General features: G+C 51.2%; 1 protein-coding gene and 1 pseudogene across 2 annotated transcripts; one reads left to right on the forward strand and one right to left on the reverse strand.

Moving 5' to 3' along the window:
• Positions 1 to 201: 201 nt before the first annotated feature.
• Positions 202 to 874, forward strand: LOC116750984 (annotated as a pseudogene).
• A 2,932-nt stretch (positions 875 to 3,806) lies between these two features.
• IBA57 (iron-sulfur cluster assembly factor IBA57) lies at positions 3,807 to 16,884 on the reverse strand. 2 transcript variants are annotated; one of them, XM_032629063.1, is made up of 4 exons: positions 16,668 to 16,884; positions 16,445 to 16,541; positions 5,706 to 6,049; positions 3,807 to 5,268 (listed from the first exon to the last, which is right to left on the reverse strand). In XM_032629063.1, exons 1-4 carry the CDS (start codon positions 16,783 to 16,785, stop codon positions 4,877 to 4,879), a joined length of 951 nt encoding a protein of 316 aa, XP_032484954.1. In that variant the 5' UTR covers positions 16,786 to 16,884; the 3' UTR covers positions 3,807 to 4,876. The 2 variants fall into 2 exon arrangements, with proteins under 2 accessions (XP_032484954.1, XP_032484953.1); XM_032629062.1 differs by having other exon boundaries at positions 16,445 to 16,884.
• Positions 16,885 to 22,530: the final 5,646 nt, after the last annotated feature.

A 22,530-nucleotide genomic window follows, 5' to 3' on the forward strand; every position in this document is an offset into this window, starting at 1 on the left:
CATAGCCAGGACATGGAAGCAACCTAAATGTCCATCGACAGAGGAATGGATAAAGATGTTGTACGGCAAACTCCTGGGGCTGCCGTGAGGATGTCGTGACCGCCCCTCAGCCCCAAGATGCCGCCAGGGCACAGCCCACAGCTCCCCTGACTGAGGTGTACACAGGCAGGATCCGGCCTCTCCCCTCCCCTCCCAGATTTTATGTGGGCAACCTGCTGCAACTGGTTCTGCCTGGATGGACAGCCTGAGGCAGCCTCACCACCCCATGAAGCCAGGTCGCAGGCTTATTCTATCCCCAGGTACAGCTCCTTCCCTTCCCCCACAGTCTCGGAACCAAGCTGCAAGGCCTGTGGGGCGCACTTCACAAGCGTGGCCAGGAAGGCCAATGGCCATGTGTCTCAGGACCAAGAGGAACCCGTCTACCTGGAGAGCACAGCCAGAGCACCTACTGAGGGTGGACGCAGACCATCAACTCAGAGGATAGCTGAGGCTGGAGGGCCTCTCTGTCTGACCTGACCAACCGGAGGACGTTGAAGGTCTAACTGTGTGGCATCTCAAAGAGATCCTGGCTCACAACTTCATCAACTACAAGCGCTGCTGTGAGAAGTGGGAGCTGATGGAGGGTGACGTGGCTGTACAAGGGTCAGAAGGGACTCCAGCAGCTGGTGTGTGGTGTTGAAGACCAAAACAGGGGAGCAGGGGAGCAGTGCCATCCAGCCTGGAGGAGAACCTGTGTCGGATCTGCATGGACTCGCCCATCGACTGTGTTCTGCTGGAGTGCAGCCACATGGTCACCTGTACCAAGTGTGGCAAGTGCATGAACCAGTGTCCCATCTGCCGGCAGTACGTGATCTGAGCCGTGCATGTCTTCTGATCCTGAGGGCTTCTACTGGCTTCTTCAGTGCTTTACAGGGACATAGCTCGAGATGTCTGGGCCCACAGTTAGCCAGCTTATAGAGGGGCAGGCTAACAAGAAAATCTGCAGTGTTCCTAAGACCAGGGCAAGCAAAGATGCTGTGTCACCTCTGGGCATGCCTGTCTTGCTTCAGAGGCGCACCTTGTGTCTGGCAGAGGCCAAGGCCAGTGGGAACTGGTACAGATCACACAGGCAAGTCCCTGTTTCAATGATCTTGGGGTGATGATGGTAACTGATGAAGCGAGGACTTTCTGGAATTTGGACCATATCTTCCTCCCTTCCTCTGAGAACCTAAACAGTTTCACCCTTCTTCCTGTAGCCCGCCCATCCCCCTGAGCTGCGTGCCTCTGTTTCACCCACCAGAAGTCCTGGTAGAAATGGCTCTCTTCTTCCCCAGCACATCTGGATTCATTTCTGGTCCCTCCAGCTTTCTGTGCTTTAAGCAACCTTTGCTAAAGTCTGTTGCTGCATTACCTAAAATCCATGTGCTTCTTCAGACCAAAAAGGCGTTAGCTTACGAGACCAGTAATGATCCTCCTTAGGATAGAATTTGGACCAGTAAACTCATTTCTGGTGAGAAATGAAACACAAATGCTACTGAAAAAAACTTGAAGTCGTTAAGAGTTTCTTCCTTAAGTGCTGGGATTGGAAGCTATCAGTCTCCTGACCTGCCCTTGGCAGTCAACAAAGCATCTGGCTTTCAAACTGCTGGGAAATTCCAGCCTCTGTGCAAGAGATGGTGCATGGATCATCTCTTTTTCTTCTCTTGGGGCCTGACTTGGTGCCATCCTTAATTTTAGCTTATGAGAAAAAGGAAAGCGTTGGGTGGAAGTAATGGCTTTCTGCTTGGCTTGACTTCTCCAACAAACCGCCTTAAACCACTTTCCCCTGAGCATGAGGTCCCTCCTTCCCATAGAGGTTTTAAACATGGTCTCACTGAAGGCACAGAGACTTAGGCAGAGAGAGCCTCACTCTTCTCTAGCCAGATTTCTTATGAAGTTCCTGGACACTGAGTACGTAAAACACAGCACCTAACAGGTATCAGAAGGTACTGAATGAGGCTGGATTCAGCCCTTGAGCAGACAGCTAGAAGTCTTAGTTCCCCAGGTTGGTGGGGACTCCCTACTCCCATTTCCTTTCTCAGCCTACCGATTTAGGGTCAGGAAGAAGCCTTCTCTAAGCCCTTTAGGAAGGGCCATACAATGAGTAGGTGATGTTTCTGAGCCCTCCTAGGGTCTTTTCACCACCTAGTAGTCTTTACTACTAGTCTTTTCACCACTAGAAGAGCTTAAGTTTGCTGGAGAAGCTTAGCCAAGCACAAACATACATACTATGTACTATCAGAAAAGCTGTATGTGCCCCTATTACCACTGGATGAACTATGCAAACCCTTAAACACCTGAGAGCCTTGGCAGTCATCCCCACCCCTTGCAGCCAAGATCTCTCAGACCAGAAGAACCAATCATGACTTTGGAAAGCAGTGGGAAACCTCTAAGGGAACCTGTTTATTGGTACAGACATGCTTAATGCTTTCTCTCCATCAACCACTAATCCCCCTTTGGGGGAGTGAAATAATTTTATAAAGTAGTTGTCAGCTGAACACTGGATCATCTACCTTGACATTATACCAAGTCCTGGATGATTTGATTCTTGGCTACAGCCTTTGTAGAAACTGGGGGAATCAAGAGATTTCCCTGTAAAGACATCATCTTTCACCTTTCTGCTGGACAGTAAATACTACAGTTTACAGTGCCTACCAGATTAACAAAGGATTCAGCTACTCAATTCCTCTGTGAAACAGGTCTACATATATGCAGCTCAGTTACAACCTAGCGATAACTTCAGGGCAGAAGCTGGCTGTCTCCCTACTTAAAACTTGCTTTCTCTGCTGAGGCCTTACCTCTCCCTACCTCCCAATTTCCCTCTTAGACATGAGTTAATAATATTCTGATGGTTGGTTTGTAACCTCAGTAAGAATTAGAACTGATGTCATTTACTCATTTTGGAGAAAACTTGCCTTGAAGTCTTCTAACCTCTTTTGGTGAAGGTTTCCATTTAGGAAAAAAAGGTGCCCCTGCCTTTTTTGTATCTCATTACTATACCAAATAAAAGTTGGGAATTCTAAGATCCCAGTTCAGTAACTGTCTAACCTAGGTAGAAAACTTGATTTTTATCCTTGAATGCTCTCTCCTGCCCATCATGGAGCCTTGGTCTTAATTATGATGGAAACATCTAATTCTTCCATTATTCCATGGCTTTTGCTGTGATTGTTCTGAGATTTCAGTTGAGACTTGTTTTAAAAGACATGGACAGCTCACTGGTTCATAATACATTGGAATAGCTGGATCCCAACTAGTAAGAATAAGCTGTGCAGGAATTAGTGCTCAATATATATTGTAAAAATTTGTTGAAATCTTTAAAAAAAAATGTACATATACACAATGGAATATTACTCAGCCATAAAAAAGAATGAAATAATATCATTTGCAGCAACATGGATGGACCTAGAGATTGTCATGCTGAGTGAAGTAAGTCAGACAGAGAAAGACAGATGTCATATGATATCGTTTACATGCGGAATCTTAAAAAAAATGGTACAAATGAACTTATTTACAAAACAGAAATAGAGTCACAGATGTAGAAAACAAACTTATGGTTACCAGGGTGGGAAGTGGGGAGGGGTGGGGGAGAGATAAATTGGGAGATTGGGATTGACATATACACACTACTATATATAAAATAGATAATAAGGACCTACTGTATAGCACAGGGAGCTCTCCTCAATACTATGTAATGACCTATATGGAAAAAGAATCTCAAAAAGGGTGGATGTATGTATAACTGATTGCTGTACAGCAGAAACTAACACAACACTGCAAATCAACTATACTACAATAAACATTTTAAATAAATAAATAAATAAAGTTAAGGGGGGAAAAAAAAAAACCCAGAGTTCCACATGGGGCAGTTGTGCGTCACACTTTAATAGCCACTCTGAGGCATCAGGTAGGACACCCAGTAACCACGAGATTCACACTGCAGTGGGAAAATGGAGGTCAGTGGTTTAAAGTGGGGAAGTAAGTCATCCCCTTACTGAGAAGACATGACTACATCAGAAAAACAGCAGCAAGTAAGCCAAGCAGAAACTCCTCTCTGCACCCTGGGCCCAGGGCAGCCACTCCTCCCCTGAGCTCATGAGGGCTATGGTGGGGAGAGGGGGCTGCCAATGCCATTGTGGGGCCGAAGCTGTGGAGATGTGCTACCCTGGCATAAAATGGTATTGGGGCTCCCCCAGCTGGCACCCCTGAGCAGAGAGATACACCTTGGAGGGCTCAGGTGGATGTCAGCAGTGCATGTGCCTCCACTCACAGACACCGCCACTCCACCTGGCCCCAAGAGATTCCCACCCTGAGACATGCCCCCAAGTCAACATGGTAAGACCATTCCCAGAGCCCACTTGCCCCTTCAGCCACCCCAGACACTGAGAAGCCTCCTTTCCAGGCCTGACCAGGCAGGCTCAGAGGGGTGTGGACAGCCCAGAGGCATCCTGGAGCATCCTGCCCTTGGCTGATGGATGAACTACCTCTAGATCTATACGGTTCGGAATCTCATCCAGGGCCTGGTGGAAGCTGGGCCTCTGCTCAGCACAGAGGCAGGCGCAGGACTCACTTCTACCCACCCTCAGTCCTCAGGAGGGCTCCTGATGCTCCAGCCACAAAGCCACCACGAGAGGACAGCCAGCCTCAGCACAGGACCCTCCACAGGAAGCATGATAGGCTGGGAACACCGGGGCTGCAGCAGCATGCCCCACCATGCCCGCAGCTCTGGGAGGCCCACGTATACTTGGGGACCCTCCAAGGGGGTATTCTCTCAACTGGGCCACCCTAGGAAGTGGGGGCTGGCCTACAGGGTGCAGCAGATAAACAGAGGCCTTGTACAGGACTGCAGGGACATCCAGGGCTACTTAGTGGATGTGGGCCACCAGTCTGGCACAGATGCAGTTAGGGCCACAAGGCCACTCTCAGAGGTTCTGATGTGGAGAGGACCCTTGATTTTCTCGGACCGCAACAGAGCCAGACCCACGTCCCCCAGGCCTGCCCTGTACTTGCCGGCTGCCTGCCCCGACTTGGTGAGCACAGAGGTGCCAGGGGCAATGCTGCCCACGGGGAGGGGGCCTGAGAGCTGTACTGGGAAGAGGCGCTTTCGGATGACACCCATGTGGTGGGTGCGAGCCGTCAGCTCCTGGCCAATGTAGCAGCCTTTGGTGAAGCTGACGCCATTCATGAAGGCCAGGTTAGACTCCAGCGGTAGGGCTACTCCTGGGGGCAGGTCATGGACCCCCTCGGGAACGCCTGTAGAGGTAGGGAGAGGCTTGGTGAGACTAAGGTGTCCTCCAGAGCTGGGGACTCAATCAAGAGTGGCCAGGGGTACTGGCCTGTAGGAGTCCCACCACCTGACCCACCACAATCCTCTGGGTCCCTCCTAGAACCCCTTCTTGTCCCTCCCCATCCTCCAGGTCCCTACTCTAGCCCCCGGCTCTGGTCCCTGGGTGAGCACCTTGGTCTGGCCCTCAATACTACCCACTAAAGAAGTCGACCCTACCCCTGACCCCGGATCTCTGCTCTCTACCCTGGCTCCTCCCAGTGCCTGGGCTCACCACACAGTTTCCCCAGGGCTCTGTGTCACACCCCTCCGGTCCCTTCCCATCCCACCCTGTCCTTCCTCTGCCCCCATCCAGCACCACTCCTCTACCCCCGACCCTTCCCCAGGTCCAACCCCATGTCCATACCTTGCTGGTACCGGTGTCGGTGATAATCCTGGAGGTCCCCAAGACGGCCCCCGAGCACCAGGGCTGAGCCCTCATCCTGGGAGAGGAGCCGCCAGCCCATGCGAGCAGTCCGGGGATCACGGGTGAGGATGGTGGTGCACTCGGCCTTCTCCTGAAGCAGCACAGCCCTGCCGGCCTCCTTAGGGGCACAGGGCAGCACGGCCCACACCCGCAGCTCGGGGCATGGCTCCACGGTGACCCTCCGCCGGATCTTGTGCAGCACCAGGTGCCTCTGCAGCGCATCCAGCACTGCGCTGTCACACTCCAGGAGGAAAGTGGGCTGCTCGTGGGAGCCCTCAGGGAGCCTGCGGGGAGAGGAAGGGGTGCATGGGGGCGGGCACGGCACACCGTGGAAAGTGCATGGAGTCAGGCCGCGGCCATACGTGGCTGTGCCTCCCGAGTGCACCTCGGACCACCTAGTAAAGCTGCACAGCACAGCCATGTGCTGGAGACCTCATGGCACCACCTCTCCCCGCCCAGGGAGGAAACCCCAGGAAACAGTCTGGCAGGTGGAGGAGAGGGCTTGGCCCAACAGGTGGGAAGCAGGGCCCTGGGACCACGGTGGTGTCTGGTGCGCAAGGTGAGGCGGAAAGGCACAGACGGCCACACTGAAGTCCAGGATTTGTCTCCTCCAGCCCTGAGAAGCCACTGAGAAGCCAAGGGTCCTAAGGCAGGGCACACAATGGATTTCAGGAGGGAGGTGGGCAGGCAGGAAGAGCTGGGAGGACAGCAGACAGCTGACGCAGGTGAGGTGCATGGTGAAGCCACACCCTACCCATGCCCACCTCCCACCTCCCCTAGGGAGGCTCTGCAACCTGATCAGGGCTCCAGAACCATCCTAACCCTCACTTCAGGCAGCCCACATCCACGGAATGACCCCAGATCCTGTTGTCATTGACGGATGGATGATGGGGCCCTTACAGACAGATGAGCACAGAGGAGAGACCAGTGCACCATCAGACATGGCGGAGGGGCCCTAAGTGGAGACATCCAGGACCCAGAGTACATGGCTGGGGTCCTGGTTATAGATGTGGCTTGAGCAAGGACCCGCAGCTGGGTGGGAGCTGAGACACAGAAGCGGGTAAGACCTTCCAGGAGCACATATAAGACAGAAAGGTCATCAGCTGGTACCCCAGACCCCTCCTCCAGAACCCATCAGCTGTGCCCCCAACCCCCTCCCCAGGCAGGAAAGGGTTAACTGCTGCCCTGGAGCAGCCAGTCACCCCCCGAGGAAAGAGCTACAGAGGCTTGCTTGGTGGGTTCACCTTACAGCACAAACCCTGTCATGTCCATGCATATAACTATCAGCCACGGGTCCAATAAGGACAGGGACAACCAGGTGGAACACAGCAGGCTGTAGCAGCAAGTCAGGTTAGCACCTCACCTTCCAAACAGTCCTCAAAGAAGGTAAAAAATGAGATCAGCTGAGGGGTGGAAAAAGGATCATTTACGGATGGAATTAAAATGCCAGAAAAAAACAGAAGAGTTCAAAGGCGCTGCCTCAGATAACCACATGGAAAGAAGTTCAAAATCACTTATCATGAAACAAAGGCAAATTAAAACCACGATGAGATACCACGGCACAACTATCAGAAATAAGAACATCCAAGGCAGTGAGGATGCAGAGGAGCTGGATCATTCAGCCTTGCTGGTGGGAACGTAAATGGAACAGACATTCTGGAAAATGGTTTGCAGTCCTTTATAAAACTAAACATGCAGCTGCCACACAACCCAGCCATTGTACTCCTGGGTATTTATCCCAGAAAACACCCCAGGTGTTCACATAAAACCTGTGCATGAATGTTAGAGGCATTTTTATTCTTAACAGCCAAGAAATGAAACCAAAATATCCTTCAGTTGGTGAATGGTTAAACACACTGTGGTCCATTCCCTCAATGGAATATTACTCAACAGGGAAAAGGAACAGACTACTGATGAAGCCAAAGGGCATCAAGGTGAGTGAAACCCAATCTCAGAAGACTCTGTTTGTACGATATTCCTGAAATGACACGATCGTAAAGATGGAGAGCGAGCAGGGCTGAGGGGATGGGAAGGGCAGTATGCCCACAGAGGGCAGAAGGGAGCCTGATGGTAATGGAGCAGCTCTGCCTTGATCGAGGTTACACAGGTCTACATGTGTGATCAAATCAGAGCTGCACGCATGAGAGCACGTGGAAATCTGGGAGAACCTGAGGGCGCCCTGTGGCTGGCCCATGTCCGTCCCAATTGTGACCCTGGACTATAGGAGGCAAGATGAAGCCACTGCAGGGACTGGGTGAAGGGTATATGGGACATCCCTGTTCATTTTTTTGTGGCTTACTGTAAATCTATAATTATTTCGAAATAAAAAGTTAAAAAGAAAGAAGAAAAAGGAGCTGCCTCTGGAGAAAATTGGTCCATGCCGGTGAGAAGGAAGACAGCAGTCAGTCAATTTTCATCAAAAGCCTTTTAATGTTATTAGGTTTTTTAACCATGTGCAGGTACATTTTTATTTTTTATTTATTTTTTATATCTTTATTGGGGTATCATTGCTTTACAATGGTGTGTTCGTTTCTGCTTTATAACAAAGTGAATCAGTTATACATGTACATATGTTCCCATATCTCCTCCCTCTTGCGTCTCCCTCCCTCCCACCCTCCCTATCCCACCCCTCCAGGTGGTCAAAAGCACCGAGCTGATCTCCCTGTGCTATGCGGCTGCTTCCCACTAGCTATCTACCTTACGTGTGGTAGTGTATATACGTCCATGCCACTCTCTCACTCTGTCACAGCTAACCCTTCCCCCTCCCCATATCCTCAAGTCCATTCTCTAGTAGGTCTGTGTCTTTATTCCTGTCTTACCCCTAGGTTCTTCATGACATTTTTTTTTCTTAAATTCCATATATATGTGTTAGCATACGGTATTTGTCTTTCTCTTTCTGACTTACTTCACTCTGTATGACAGACTCTAGGTCTATCCACCTCATTACAAATAGCTCAATTTCATTTCTTTTTACGGCTGAGTAATATTCCATTGTATAACTGTGCCACATCTTCTTTATCCATTCATCCGATGATGGACACTTAGGTTGTTTCCATCTCCGGGCTATTGTAAATAGAGCTGCAATGAACATTTTGGTACATGACTCTTTTTGAATTACGGTTTTCTCAGGGTATATGCCCAGTAGTGGGATTGCTGGGTCATATGGTAGTTCTATTTGTAGTTTTTTTAAGGAATCTCCATACTGTTCTCCACAGTGGCTGTATCAATTTACATACATTTTTATTTTTTTAATCTCCGATAAAGGAAGCAGACAGAAACAGTATGAAATACTGGCAAGGGGAGGAGTTGGGCATGGGTGGACAGAATGTGAGGTTGTAGGGGAGAGTAAACCTTGGAGGGAAGAGGGAGAAATGAGGGTAAAGCCATACCCAAGGAGGGAGGAGGCCCAGCATGGGGAGGGCCCTGAGAAGGACTGGTGAAGGGACCACCAGAATGCCGGGGTAGACAGGCCCCAGGCTGATGCCCCCATCTCACTCACGGGGTGGATGTTCCACGGGGTTCAAGACAAATTGGGTGGGGCAGGGCCAGGCTCTGGGCTCAGACACTTTCTGAGCTACCTGTGCAGATGGCCATATGCCATTCAGCCCCTCAGGACCAACAAAGCTTTAATGCACCCCTGCTCCCCACCACCCCAAATCAGACTGTCTGCTGCCCCTGCTGCAGTTGAGTAACAGGGGACAGGTCAGAAGAAGAAGGGGTGAAGTAGGGTGAGCCTGTGCTCAGGGCAGCTTTCTTGGCTGGCATGGCCAATGTGTGGGCTGGAGCACTCTCTGTGGGGCCATCCTGGGCACTGCTGAGCACTGAGAGCACCCTGGGCCCAGGCCACTAGAGGCAAGGAGCATCCACGCCTGAATGACAACCACACATATCCCCAGACGTCACCAAGTGCCCCTGAGTAGAGCTGCCAGATAAAACATAGGATGTCCAGTCAAATTTCAATTTCAGAAAACAGTGTAATGTCTTCATTTCCCAAACACTGCGTAGGTCACCTCCTAAAAAGTCACCCGTGTCTGTTTGAAATTTAGCTGGGCAACCCACAATTTTATTTGCTAAGCCTGGAAGCCCCTCCTAGGGGTACAACCGCAGCAGCAGGAAAAGGAAGGTCAAGGGGCACCTGCAGCCTCCCCAGCCGGCCTGGCGGGCAGGACCTGGATATAGCATGTGGTGGCAGTGCAATCCCAGGTGTCCATCCTCGCCCACCCTCCTGCCCAGGACGCAGGCTGTGAAAACCCAAAAAGGGAGGGTCAAGCCCACCTAACTCCTCATCCAGAACTCCCAGAGTGCCCTCCTCCAGCAGCCCAATGCCCTGCACAGTACCTGACACCCTGGTACCCACCACCCCCGTAAACACAGGGACCTCACTCCTCGAGTGCAGCCCTGGATCCAGCTCTGCCCAGGGTCAGGGTCTTCACACATAAACAGACCCCCTCAGGGGCACTGCAGGTACCAGGTCATGAGGCATGGGGCACAAGGGGGCTAGCAGGTAAGGGACACACAGGTGCACAGAGACCAGACCCAAATGCCTGTCAAGGAGTGGTGGCACTCACCAGGGGCCTTGGACTGCTGCAGGACTGTACATGGAGGACCCTGTCAGGCTGGCATACTCCAAGTCACCTAGGGGAACAGCCTACAGTGTGCCCATGGGGGACTGAGTATATGGAGCCCTATACGCTCCCCACAAGGCAGGAAGAGGACAATCCAGGGGCCCACAGATCATGGCCACAGCAGGAGGGCAGAAGAGACGTGGGTTAAATGGAGGCTCAGTGGGGTTGCCATAGGAACCATGAGGTCCTGGGCAGAGATGCACTAGCCCCACTGCCCACCTTCCCTCTGCTGGGTACACACATACCAGGAACCTGCTGAGACCAGACTCAGCATGGAGCCAGCTGAGATGAGCACCAGGGGAACCAGGCATGGAGAGAAACAAGTGAGCAGTGGACCATCCGAACCCTCTCCAGGCAACCCTGGCCGGATGGCCCCCAGAGACACCCCCCAGAAACCCATAGACAGAGACTTCAGTGTGTCCCACAAAAGCCAGAGCAGCCCAGGACCAAAACCTGGAGTATCTCCTCTGCAGCCAGCACTTAAGGCCTCCATCATGAAGACAGAGGCCCAGGAAGCAAACACATGGTCAGAATGAGGAAGGACTTTCAAAACACAAAGCCTCGGGCTTCCCTGGTGGCGCAGTGGTTGAGAGTCCGCCTGCCGATGCAGGGGACACGGGTTCGTGCCCTGATCGGGAAGATCCCACATGCTGCGGAGCGGCTGCGCCCGTGAGCCATGGCCGCTGAGCCTGCGCATCCGGAACCTGTGCTCCGCAACGGGAGAGGCCACAACAGTGAGAGGCCTGCATATCGCAAAAAAAAAAAACCACAAAGCCTCAGCTGAGGGGGTAAGGAGTCAAGCCACAGACTGGGAGAAAAGGTTTGAAAAGTCACATCTGACAAAGGACTGTCACTCAAAATATACAAAACCACTTACAACTCAAATAAGGAAACAAACAACCTGATTAAAAATGGGCCAAAGACCTCAACAAACACCTCCCCAAAGATAGGTGGCAAACAGCGTATGAAACGATGCTCCACGTCATATGTCATCAGGGAAAAGCAAATTAAAAAAACAACAAGCTACCATTACACACCTATTAGAATGATCAAAATCCAGAACACTGACACCACCAAATGCTGGTGAGGTTATGGAGCAACGGAAAGTCTTCATTCATTGCTGGTGGGAATGCAAAATAGTACAGCTACTTTGGAAGATATTTTGGTGGTTTCCTACAAAACTACACATATTCTTCCCTTACAATCCAGCAATCACACTCCCTGGTATTTACCTAAAAGGAGATGAAAACTAACCGCCACACAGAAACCTGTACACAGATGCTTATAGCACCTTTATTCATAATTGCAACAATATGGAAGCAACTGCTGAAGTCCTTCAGTAGATGGATACATAAACTAGTACATCCAAACAATGGACTATTATTCAACACTAAAATGAGCTATCAAGCCCTGAAAAGACATGGAGGACACTTAAATGTATATTACTAAGTGAAAGAAGTCAATCTGAAAAGGCTGCATACTCCGTGATTCCAACTACGTGACATTCTGGAAAAAGTGAAACTATGGAGACAGTTCCAGATCCAAAAAGATCCTTTCAGTGGTTGTGAGGAGTTAGGAGGAAGGGAGGGTTGAATAGGTAGAGCACAGAGGATATTTAGGGGTAGTGAAACTACCATATATATTATAATAGTACATACACATTATTATACATTTGTCCAATTTGTCCAGCACCAGCAGTGAAACCTAATGTGAATTAAGGACTCTGAGTAATTTTGGTGTTAATGCAGGCTCGTCGACTGTAAATAACATACTACTTTGGAGGAAGAGGTTGATAACGGGGGAGACTATGCATGCGTGGGGGCAGAGAGTATATAAGAAGTCTCTGTACATTCCCCTAAATTTTGCTATGAACCTAAAATTGGTCTAAAAAGTCTACTTTTTCTTTTTTCTTTATTTTTTTGGCCACGCCACATGGCTTGCAGGATCTCAGTTCCCTGACTAGAGATTGAACCCAGGCCATGTCAGTGAAAGCTTGGAATCCTAACCACTAGGCCAACAGGGAACTCCCTATAAAGTCTACTCTAAAAACAAAAAGCTTGTTGGTAGGAATGTAAATTGATACAACTGCTATGGAGAACGGTTGGAGGTTCTGTAAAAAACTAAAAACAGAACTACCGTTCGACTCAGCAATCCCACTACTGGGCATATACCCTGAGAAAACCATAATTCAAAAAGAGACATATACCACAATGTTCATTGCAGCACCACTTACAATAGCCAGGACATGGAAGCAACCTAAATGTTCACTGACAGATGAATGGATAAAGAAGATGTAGCCCATATATACAATGGAATATTGCTCAGCCATAAAAAGAAATGAAATTGAGTTATCTGTAGTGAGGTGGATGGACCTTGAGTCTGTCATACAGAGTGAAGTAAGTCAGAAAAACAAATAATGTATGCTAACACATATATATGGAATCTAAAAAAAAAAAAAAAAAGGTCATGAAGAACCTAGGGGCAGGACAGGACGCAGACCTACTAGAGAATGGACTTGAGGATACGGGGAGGGGGAAGGGCAAGCTGGGACAAAGTGAGAGAGTGGCATGGACATATATACACTACCAAATGTAAAACAGATAGCTAGTGGGAAGCAGCCGTATAGAACAGGGAGATGAGCTCAGTGCTTTGTGACCACCTAGAGGGGTGGGATAGGGAGGGTGGGAGGGAGGGAGACGCAACAGGGAAGAGATATGGGGATATATGTATTTATACATTTATATATGTATAAAGCTGATTCACTTTGTTATAAAGCAGAAACTAACACACCGTTGTAAAGCAATTATACTCCAATAAAGGTGTTTAAAAATAAAAATAAATAAAATTGATTAGTTTGAAAAAAGAAACAAAATTGAGTTATTTGTAGTGAGGTGGATGGACCTAGAGTCTGTCATACAGAGTGAAGTCAGAAAGAGAAAAATACCATATGCTAACATATATATGGAATCCAAAAAATGGTACTGATGAACCTAGTGGCAGGGCAGGAATAAAGACACAGACATAGAGAATGGACTTGAGAACATGGAGCGGGGAGGGGGAAGCTGGGGCGAAGTAGAGTAGCATCGACATATGTACACTACCGAATGTAAAATAGTTAGCTAGAGGGAAGCAGCAGCATAGCACAGGGAGATCAGCTCGGTGCTTTGCAATGACCTAGAGGGGTGGGATAGGGAGGGTGGGAGGGAGGCTCAAGAGGGAGGGGATATGGGAACATGTGTATGCATGTGGCTGATTCACTTTGTTGTACGACATAAACTAACACAGCATTGTGAAGCAACTGTACTCCAATAAAGATCTATTACAAAAAAAACAAAAAGCTAAAGCTTTATCTGAGAGATGCTCCTACATCCGGACCAGGGCGCACTGAGGAAGGAACAACTCAAGGATGGGAAACTAGAAGCGTGACAGTTTTAATGAAAAATTCCAGGAAGTTCCCTGGTGGTCTAGTGGTTAGGATTCCAGGCTTTCACTGCCCTGGCCTGAGTTCAATCCCCAGTCCGGGAACTGAAGTCCTGCAAGCTGCGCAGCTGGCCAAAAAAAAAAGAAAAAGAAAAATTCCAGAGAGAAGATGCAGAGAAAACACCAGGCAGAGAGCAAGCACGAAGAAAACAGGAAAGTCCCAGGCTCCCAGGCGGGACAGCCAGTTGCCAGTGTGTCCCTCTCCCCAGAGAGCAGACCTCGGTGAGATCAGATGTAGGTAAAGGGCCAAGAGCAACCAGGAGGGGAAGGATCACATCCCATGAACTACCAGCAGGCATCAGACCAGAACAAAGGCATAGCGATGGGGTGGAAGGCCAGCAGGACTGGCACCCCATGCCCCAGATTAGAACTGGGAGAGAGAAATCTGGACATTGTTTACCAAGCCCCCAGGCCCAAGAGCAGCCATCTGAGGGAGTGTTCTCATGTCTTCTCTCCTCTAACTGCTCAGGAGAAGTGGGACCACTAACTCAGGCTGTCTCTTTCTGATGGAATGAAGACCCCACCCCACCCCTCGGGGCAGCACTCCCCACAAAGGACTTTGAGTTGGAATCTCAGAAGAGCACCTGGGGTCAGGGGGCGTCATCACAGTGCACCCCAATTCCTTTAGCACACAGACAGCAAGTGGCACTGCGATACCCCATTCTCAGGAATTAACAAGAGAGAGAAAAACAAACTCCTCTGTAGGACAAATCAGGGCATCCACAATGTGTGGAAAGAGCCACCACACACATGCTTGGTGACAAGAACTGCTGGCCCAGCAGCTAAGCAAAAACGCTTCAGACCTGAGGAAAAGTATGAAGAGAAAAAAACCCCTAGAAACAAAAAAATTTTACACTGTAGAGTGACTTACGAGGATATAAAATTCATTATAACAAGAATGCAAAGGCATAAAGATGTAAAGGCAGACTGGAGACTCAAGGAAAAAAATTTGGGGACCAAAACAACATCATTACAACAGATAGATTAACTGAAAATTACTGACACAGAGGGTTTAAGATAATCAAAGAACACAGTTTCTAAAAGAGATTAAAGCAACTACTGGGAAGGTAATAATTACATAAAACAGATAATGACAACAAACCTTTTCTGTAAAGAACCAGACTGTAAATAATTTAGGTTTGCAGCCACACTGTCTCTACCACATTATTATATTACTAATTATACTTTTGCCATTGGAAAATGAAAGTAGCCATACAGTATACAAACAAATGGGCATGCAGCATTCCAATCAAACCTTGGTCAAAGTATGACCAAGGGTCATACTTTACTGAGTCCTGTTCCAGAGTCATACAGCCCACCAAGTGCCCAGCAACATGACGTGAAAGAAGACCCAAAATACAACACATTGTCATAACACTTCAAGGCATCAGGATGAAAAAGAGCCCTGAAGAGTGTCCAAAGAAAAAGCAGTCACACACAAAGGCTCAAAAATAAAAAGGCACCAGGCTTCTTGACAGCAATGCCAGTTGTGGCTTCAATGTTTTCAGGGACGATTTTCAGCCTAGAATTTTATGCCCAGCCAAGCTATCAGGTAAAACCATTTGAAGGAGTCAAAGGTCCACCTGAAGTATCCTACCTCTCAACAAGGCACTAAAGAACATACTCCTCCAGCAGGCAGGCACTGAGGAAGATGCAGACAAGAACCCACAATAGAAGAGGGACATTGGAGTTTCCAGGGCAGTTTCAGGCAGAGCAACGACCTGCAACTGCATGAGAGGTTCTAGAAGAACCTCTGAGAAAGTCTGAGAAAGCTAAGCAAGTGAAAACCGAAAGCTCTATAGCTCTAAAGGCCACTGACTTGGCTTGTCCTGGTGACCATCACAGAAAGTCATGATAAAATCAGCACTGACTGATGTAAAACACCAAACGCTAATAATCACTGAATACGGAGAGCTAATAATCACTGAATCACTGAATTGGACAGAAATGTGTGTACACTGGAGAACTCAGGAAGTAGTGGCACAAGCCAGTAGCGCAGAGACTGCTCCCTGCAGTGTGGCTCCAGGTGCCAAGACCCCTTCTCCGTGCGGTGGGTCTGAGCAGGATCAGAGGCCAGGAGCAGGGACGCCCAGGCCCTCCCATTGGTGAGTGTCACTGGCCCATCCCTGGGTGCAGGCTCCAGCTCACCTATGGCTGCCCTGCCCCGGTGCCCTCCCCCAGGTGCCCATCCCCAGCCCACCCTGTGTGCGGGTCCCCAAGTTCCCTACCCTGGGCGCGCCTCCCATCCTCAGGCGCCCTCCCTTGGAGGCCCACCTCGGCACCCCCTATGCACAGGTTCCCAGGTGTCCCTTCCCCTGGATGCCCTGTCCTGCATGTCCTCTCCTGGATGTCTGTCCTGGGCCATTGGTAGCCCTCCCCTAGGTGCCCTGCCTCTGGGTGTCCTTAGTTCCGCCCCCTGTCCGCCCCTCCCCGGTGCCTACCCCTCCCCTGAGAGCTCTCCATGGGAGCCCATCCTCCAAGCCTTCTCATGCCCGCTCCTGGGTGCCCTTCCCCTGGGTGATACCCCCTCCCCTACCCCGGTCCCCCGGAGCCTGCGCCCCAACCCGCTCTCACCCGTAGAGAATGACGTCATAGAGGGTGCGTCCCTGGACGTTGAGAAAGTGGGCGTAGCCCGAACGCGCCGAAGTTGAAGCCTCGCCGGCCGCAGGACCTGGAAGCGGCAGCTCATTGGTCAGCAGACCCAGGAGAAAGGGCGCAGAGTCCGGCCCACGCACGCGTACCAGGGCGCGCTCGTCCAGTAGGAAGCAGGCCCACGCCGCGCTGCCCGCGGACTCACCACGCTGACTGCAGGAGTTGTGGCCCAGGCGACGCCTCGGGGCAGCGCGCAGCCGCCAGCTCCAGGCCCGGCCGCCGCGCCCTGGAGCTGCACCCCGAAGCAGCGCTGCGGCCGCCATCTTGGGGACGAGTGAGGCGGCGGGAAGGGGCGGCCCGGGCGGCGGCGCGAGCGGGCGGGCGCGCGCCACAACACCTTGGAGGCGGGCGAGTGGAGCGTGCGCGGGGCGGAGGTGGGGGGGGGGGGCGGTGCAGGCGGGCCCCAAAACAGCCCCTGACGGCGGGCGGGCGAAGCGTGCGCGGGGGCGGAGTGTGTGTGAGCATGCGCGGGCTAGTACCACAGCAATCCCTGGAGGCGGGCGAGCGGTGCTCGCTCGAGTAGCCAGGGTGAGGGTGGGCGGACCTTGCGCGGGGGCGACGCCTCGGGCTGTCACTCCCCCGCCCACCTATCCTGAGCTGGCTTCTGCTCCTGCAGTTGACCTCCTCCTCGAGCCTCAGAGAAGTTTCTGCTTGCTTTATAGTGGTGAGCCGCTCATAACCTAAACTTTACCACCTTAACCATTTTTGGGTGCACATTTCAGGGGCATTAAGCGCGTTCACACTCTGTTGCAGCCATCCCCATCATCCAGAACTTTCTCACCTTCCCATACGGAAACTCCACCCCCATCAAACGCAGATCCCTATCTACCTCCCCAGTCCCTGGGAACCCCATTCCACTCTGTCTCTATGAACCTGACTCCTCTGGGAGACTCATAGAAGTGGAGTCATGCAGTATTTGTCCTTTTGTGCCTGGCTTGTGTCTACCAGGTTCCACCATGATGTAGCATATGTCAGCCTTTTTAAGGGCTGAATGATGTTCAATTGTATGTGTATACCATATTTGAATTATCCATTCACCCATTGGTGGACATTTGTGTTGTTTCCACCCATTGGCTGTTTTGAATAATGCTGCTATGAAGATGGGTGTACAACTTTGCTTTCAGTTCCTTTGTAAAACAGACACTCCTGTGTATCCTATACTCTCACACTACCCTTCACTTCTTATCACTAAATGTGTGTGGGGGGGGAGGGTCCCCCACAGCACACAATTCTCTGACACCAGCTAGGTGTCTTAAAATTTAACTCAATTTTTAATCCATCTACCTGGAGATAGCATGAGATCCCATAAGACTGCCACACACACTGTCTCATACACTCACACTCTCCCCCTCCCCACTTCAGATGCAAGTCGAAGTCCAGGTTGTCACCTGTGCTTCTGACCAACCAGCTATAGATCAGAGGTTCCAACAGCCCTCTCCTTGGGTTCAATTAGTTTATTAGAGTGGCTCATAGAACTCAGAGAAACATTTTACCTACCAGATTACTGATTTGTTATAAAAGGATATAAATCAGGAACAGCCAGATGGAAGAGAGCAAAGAGCAAGGTATGTGGGAAGGGGTACGGAGCATCCATGCCGTCTGAGCACACCGCACTCTCCCCAGATCTCCACGTGTTCCCCAACCCAGAAGCTCTCCAAACCCAGTCCTTTTGGGATTTTACAGAGGCTTCATTACCTAGATGTGATTAATTAAATTATTGGCCATTGGCTGTTGATTCAACCTGCAGCCCATCACTCCTCCCGAGAGGTCAAGGGGTCGGGCTGAAAGCTCTAACCCTCTAATCACACGGTTGGTTCTAGCAACCAGCCCCCATCCTTAGGGGCTTTTCAAAAGTCACCTCATTAACATAAACTGGTTGACCAGAACTCCCTAGGGTTTTCCAGGCCCTTGGTCCCCTCCCAGTCGGCTTCCTGGTTGTGAGCAGCCAGGCCTGGAATGCAGTTCCACTGGCCTTTCATGGAAAAGGTCTTCCTCTGTTGGGCCTGTGTTCCTAGGGTGACCCAGCACCTCCCTGTCAGCCCTGTGAGGTCAGGGAGGAAACCATTCGAGGACAACATTGGCGGGGGGGGAGGTTGCATTCCTCCAGCCTCACATCAGCCCATCCCTTGGCCAGCAGAAAACCTGCTTCCCACCAGCACAGCCTGTGGGAAGGGCCAGCAGGCTGACCCAGGGCCACCCGGAACCTTACCTGAGTCCCAGTCCAGTGCCAAGCCCAGCCCACTTGGTCCAGCAGGGCCACTGCTGCCACCTGGGTCTGTTTAAATGCAAATTAACTCAAATGAAGTCAAATGAAACTTTTAGCTCCTTACTGAATGGGCCACACTGAAATGTCCAGAGCCACAGTCAGCTGGTGGCTGCCTCTGTGAACAGAGCAGGCAGCACTTCCCAGCATTCTAGAGTCTGCCAACCAGCACTGCTTCAGGCTCCCTCCTCCAGGTAGGCTTCCCAGATCTCTGCACCAGCCTGGCCAGCCTGACAGCAGGGACCCCTGCATGTGGGCATGGCCTGGCTACTGCTCCTTCTCAGGTCCTCTCACTGCAGCTTCTCATGCCTACAGTTCTAGGTGGAGGGAACTGTGGACCGGTCTCAGGATGCCCCCAAGGAACCCCACTCATTGGCCTGGGTCCAGCTGGGGGCATAGGTTGCTGCTGGATCCCATGTGCATCTCCTCCCTCTGAGGCCCTGGGCCCTGGAGCTGTCGGGAGGGGTGGGGATCTGAGAGCTGGAAAATCAGCAGACATGGGGGTCCCAGACCCTGTTTCCCAGCTGCTGCCAGGCCAGGGGTTGTTTCCTGTTATTCTCTCCTCATGGCCTCCTCCCTTCCCAAAGTCAGAAGAAGGAAGCTGCCCCCATTCTGGGCGCCCCCCTCCCTGAAGCCCTCCACGATCTCCCTGAGCAGCCGGTGAGTTGGCTCCAGCCGTGGAAACAGATGAGAATGAGACAAGGCCGTTCTGTCTGATCCTGCTCCAGGCGCTCCCCTGGCCTGGCCCTGCCCCTATACAGACCTGGGTGGGCCCCACACAGCCCGAGGACCCCACCAGACAGTGAAGCAGGGGTGGGGAGGCCTGGGCTCAACCCACCAGCCTGCTCCAGAGCACAGAAGATGGGGGGCGAGGGTCGATGGCTTTGCACCCCAGTTCAGCTCTCCAGCCTCATGGCCATACAGGCACTGAGAGGTTTTTTTCTTTAAGTAGTTAGGTGAGCATTAAGTGCCAAGTTTAGTGGTTGGGTTCCACCTCTGAGAGTTAACAGACTTGGGCATACTAGATACTATGTCATAGGTGGGAGATGGACACCCTGTTAGGGTATCGGGGCTCAGGCATGAGATCATGGTTATGGTGGTTCAGAACATCAAGAAATTGGTGTTAGAGGTAGGAACGTGTATGACACAGAGGTTGGCTCCCCTAGCCTGGGATGGCCAGTGACATCAGTTGGGAGGACATGACAGTAAATCCTAAGTCACCCCCATTGAAAGCTCACAAAACATACAGGACCCCAGTGGTTCATACAGGCCCCTAAGTTCCTGAGACAAGAGGCTTATGCATTAGGATCCCCTCCTGTGGTGACTGAGCTTCTAGTTAGGCATCTGCCTTCTAATATGGGTTGCATTGCATCCCCCCAAATTCACATTATGGAGCCCTAATGCCCAGGACCTCAGAACGGGGCTGTATTTGGAGATGGGGTCTTTAAAGAGGTGATTAAGGTCAAATGAAGTCACGGGTGGGCCCTAATCCAATAGGACTGGTTTCCTTCTAAGAAGAGGAGATGAGGACACAGACTCACACAAAGGGAAGACCATGCGAGGACACAGGGAGAAGACAGCTGTCTACACACCAAGGAGGGTGGCGTCAGGTGCTGACAGCTTGGTCTCGGACTTCCAGTTTCCAGTACTATGAGAAATAGATGTCTGTTGTTTGAGCCCCCAGTCTATGGTGTTTGTTACACAGGCTGAGCTGACTGAGATACCTCCCAGAATAGAGCCTCCATTTGCAGTTTTCCTCACAGCTGGGAAGCCCTTTTAACAACCTCTGGCTGATGGGATGTTGATTAGTTGGGGTTCTCCAGAGAAAGAGAACCAACTCGATAGAGATTTATTATAAGGAATTGGCTCACTCAACTATGCGGGCTGAGGAGTCCCAAGGTCTGCCATCTACAAGCTAGAGACTCAGGAGAGTTCTAGCCTGAGTCTGAATCTGAAGACAGGAGACCAGTGTGCTTGCTCAAACTGTCAGGCAGGAGTTCTCTCTTACTCCACCTTTTTGTTCTACTCAAGCCTTCACCTGATTGGCCAAGGCCCACCCGCACTGGGGAGGGCCATCTGTTTTACTCAGTGTGCAGATTCAGTGTGAATCTCATCCAGAATCACCCTCATTGACACACTTAGAATCACGCTTGTTCTGGGCATCCCAGGGCCCAGTTAAGCTGACCCATAAATGTAATCATCACTGGCAGTCTGGAGGGAGAATCACTTCTTTGGGAACCTCAGTCTTTGTTCTTAAGGCCATCACCTGATTGGATGAGGGCAACCCACATTAGGGAGGATGGTCTGCTTTATCAAAGTCCACAGATTGTCAATGCTAATCTCATCTAAAAGAACACCTTCACTGCAACATCTAGATTGGTGTTGGACCAACCCACTGAGCACAGAGACTCACAGCTTGACCCACATCTGACTTCCATGTCACAGACACGCAGCAAATAGATTTCTCCAGGAGCCCCTGGGCAGTGTCCCGTTCCCATTGACCCAGCTGCCTCAAATTGTATCTAAACCAATTAGGAGTGGGGGGACTGAGATGATAGAAACTGGACAGGCTAAACAGTATGGGGTGAATTATGGACCGATATCAGAACTGTGGTAAAAGAAGGGAGAAGTGGCTGCAGAGGCCCCAAGATCACGTGCCCCTGTGTGTGCGGGTGGGAGGGGTGCTGAAGGGCTTCACACGTGGCTGGGGGGCCAGCGGACCAAGGCCAACAGAGACTAGTCCACATGTCCTTAAAATGTGACACTGGCCCATTGAGAGGGATCCTGCAGGCCTGTGACTGCTATGATGTGAAGTGATATGACTTTAGGGCTGGTGATAAGAGTCAGTTGGCCTTTGCTGGGTCCTCTTGGGCCGCCATGCTGCAATGCAAGGAGGTCCAAACCACATCGAGGGACCCCAGCATGGACCCCCAGCTCGGTGAGTGAGGAAATCGTTGAGCCAGCCCTGGCCCCACCAGACACTCCCAGGCTGAAACTACACCAGGAGCCCAACCCGAGTTATAGAGGGTGAGATCCTGATGTTACTCCACAGAGAGGATGGGGAAAGGCTTCCCTGGACACTGTCACAGTGAAATCCAGAATGTTCTTCCCCAAACACAAAACCACCCAGGGTCTCCCTGTCTGCTGGCTTAAGGCTTCTTTTCAGGCAGATGTTGAGGGCCCATGCCCCACCTTCCACCCCTTGTGGGACCCTGTCACCATCAAGTGTGCCTCATGGCCTTGAGATGTGGGAGCACTGACCATCAGGATCGAGGCCAACCTCTGGGCCCTGCTCGGAGTGGACACCTGCCTTCCTCACCAGCCCTCTCCAGCCACTAGGGTGGTTCTGAACCCTAAAGTCTCCCACTATTCCCCACCTGGAATGCCCACTTAACTCCCTGAGGTCCTGATGTCCTCCAGGCCCTCCACTGGCTGCAGGAGGCTGCTCTCAGGGACACAGTGGGCAGGGAGGCTATGGAGGGGCCACGGCAAGGGTGTCAGCCAACAATAGTGCCTTGCAGATATCCTTCACCAGCTCTGCCGCTCACTGCACCTAGTCACACTGATGGGAGCCAGGCATGGCTGGACAGCATGTTCCCCACCACAGAAACCCAGTATTCCTCATGACGACACTGCCAGCAGCACAGCCCTAAATGCAGGGATGCCAGTTCCATGGGCTTTCCTCTCTTGGAGAGGCGAGTGGTGAGTCCCTGCTCTGGATCTGGATTGGCTTTCCTTCTGAGGC

This window comes from Phocoena sinus, chromosome 3 (assembly GCF_008692025.1).
Source record: "Phocoena sinus isolate mPhoSin1 chromosome 3, mPhoSin1.pri, whole genome shotgun sequence".
Taxonomy (NCBI): domain Eukaryota; kingdom Metazoa; phylum Chordata; class Mammalia; order Artiodactyla; family Phocoenidae; genus Phocoena; species Phocoena sinus.

Excerpts from the sequence above, each read along its gene's own strand:
- IBA57 (XM_032629062.1), bottom strand. The coding sequence starts at position 16,785 with ATGGCGGCCGCAGCGCTGCTTCGGGGTGCAGCTCCAGGGCGCGGCGGC. Across the intron at positions 6,050-16,444 it reads TATGACGTCATTCTCTACGG|GCTCCCTGAGGGCTCCCACG; the intron begins GTGAGAGCGGGT and ends CTCTCCCCGCAG. Across the intron at positions 5,269-5,705 it reads CCGACACCGGTACCAGCAAG|GCGTTCCCGAGGGGGTCCAT; the intron begins GTATGGACATGG and ends CTACCTCTACAG.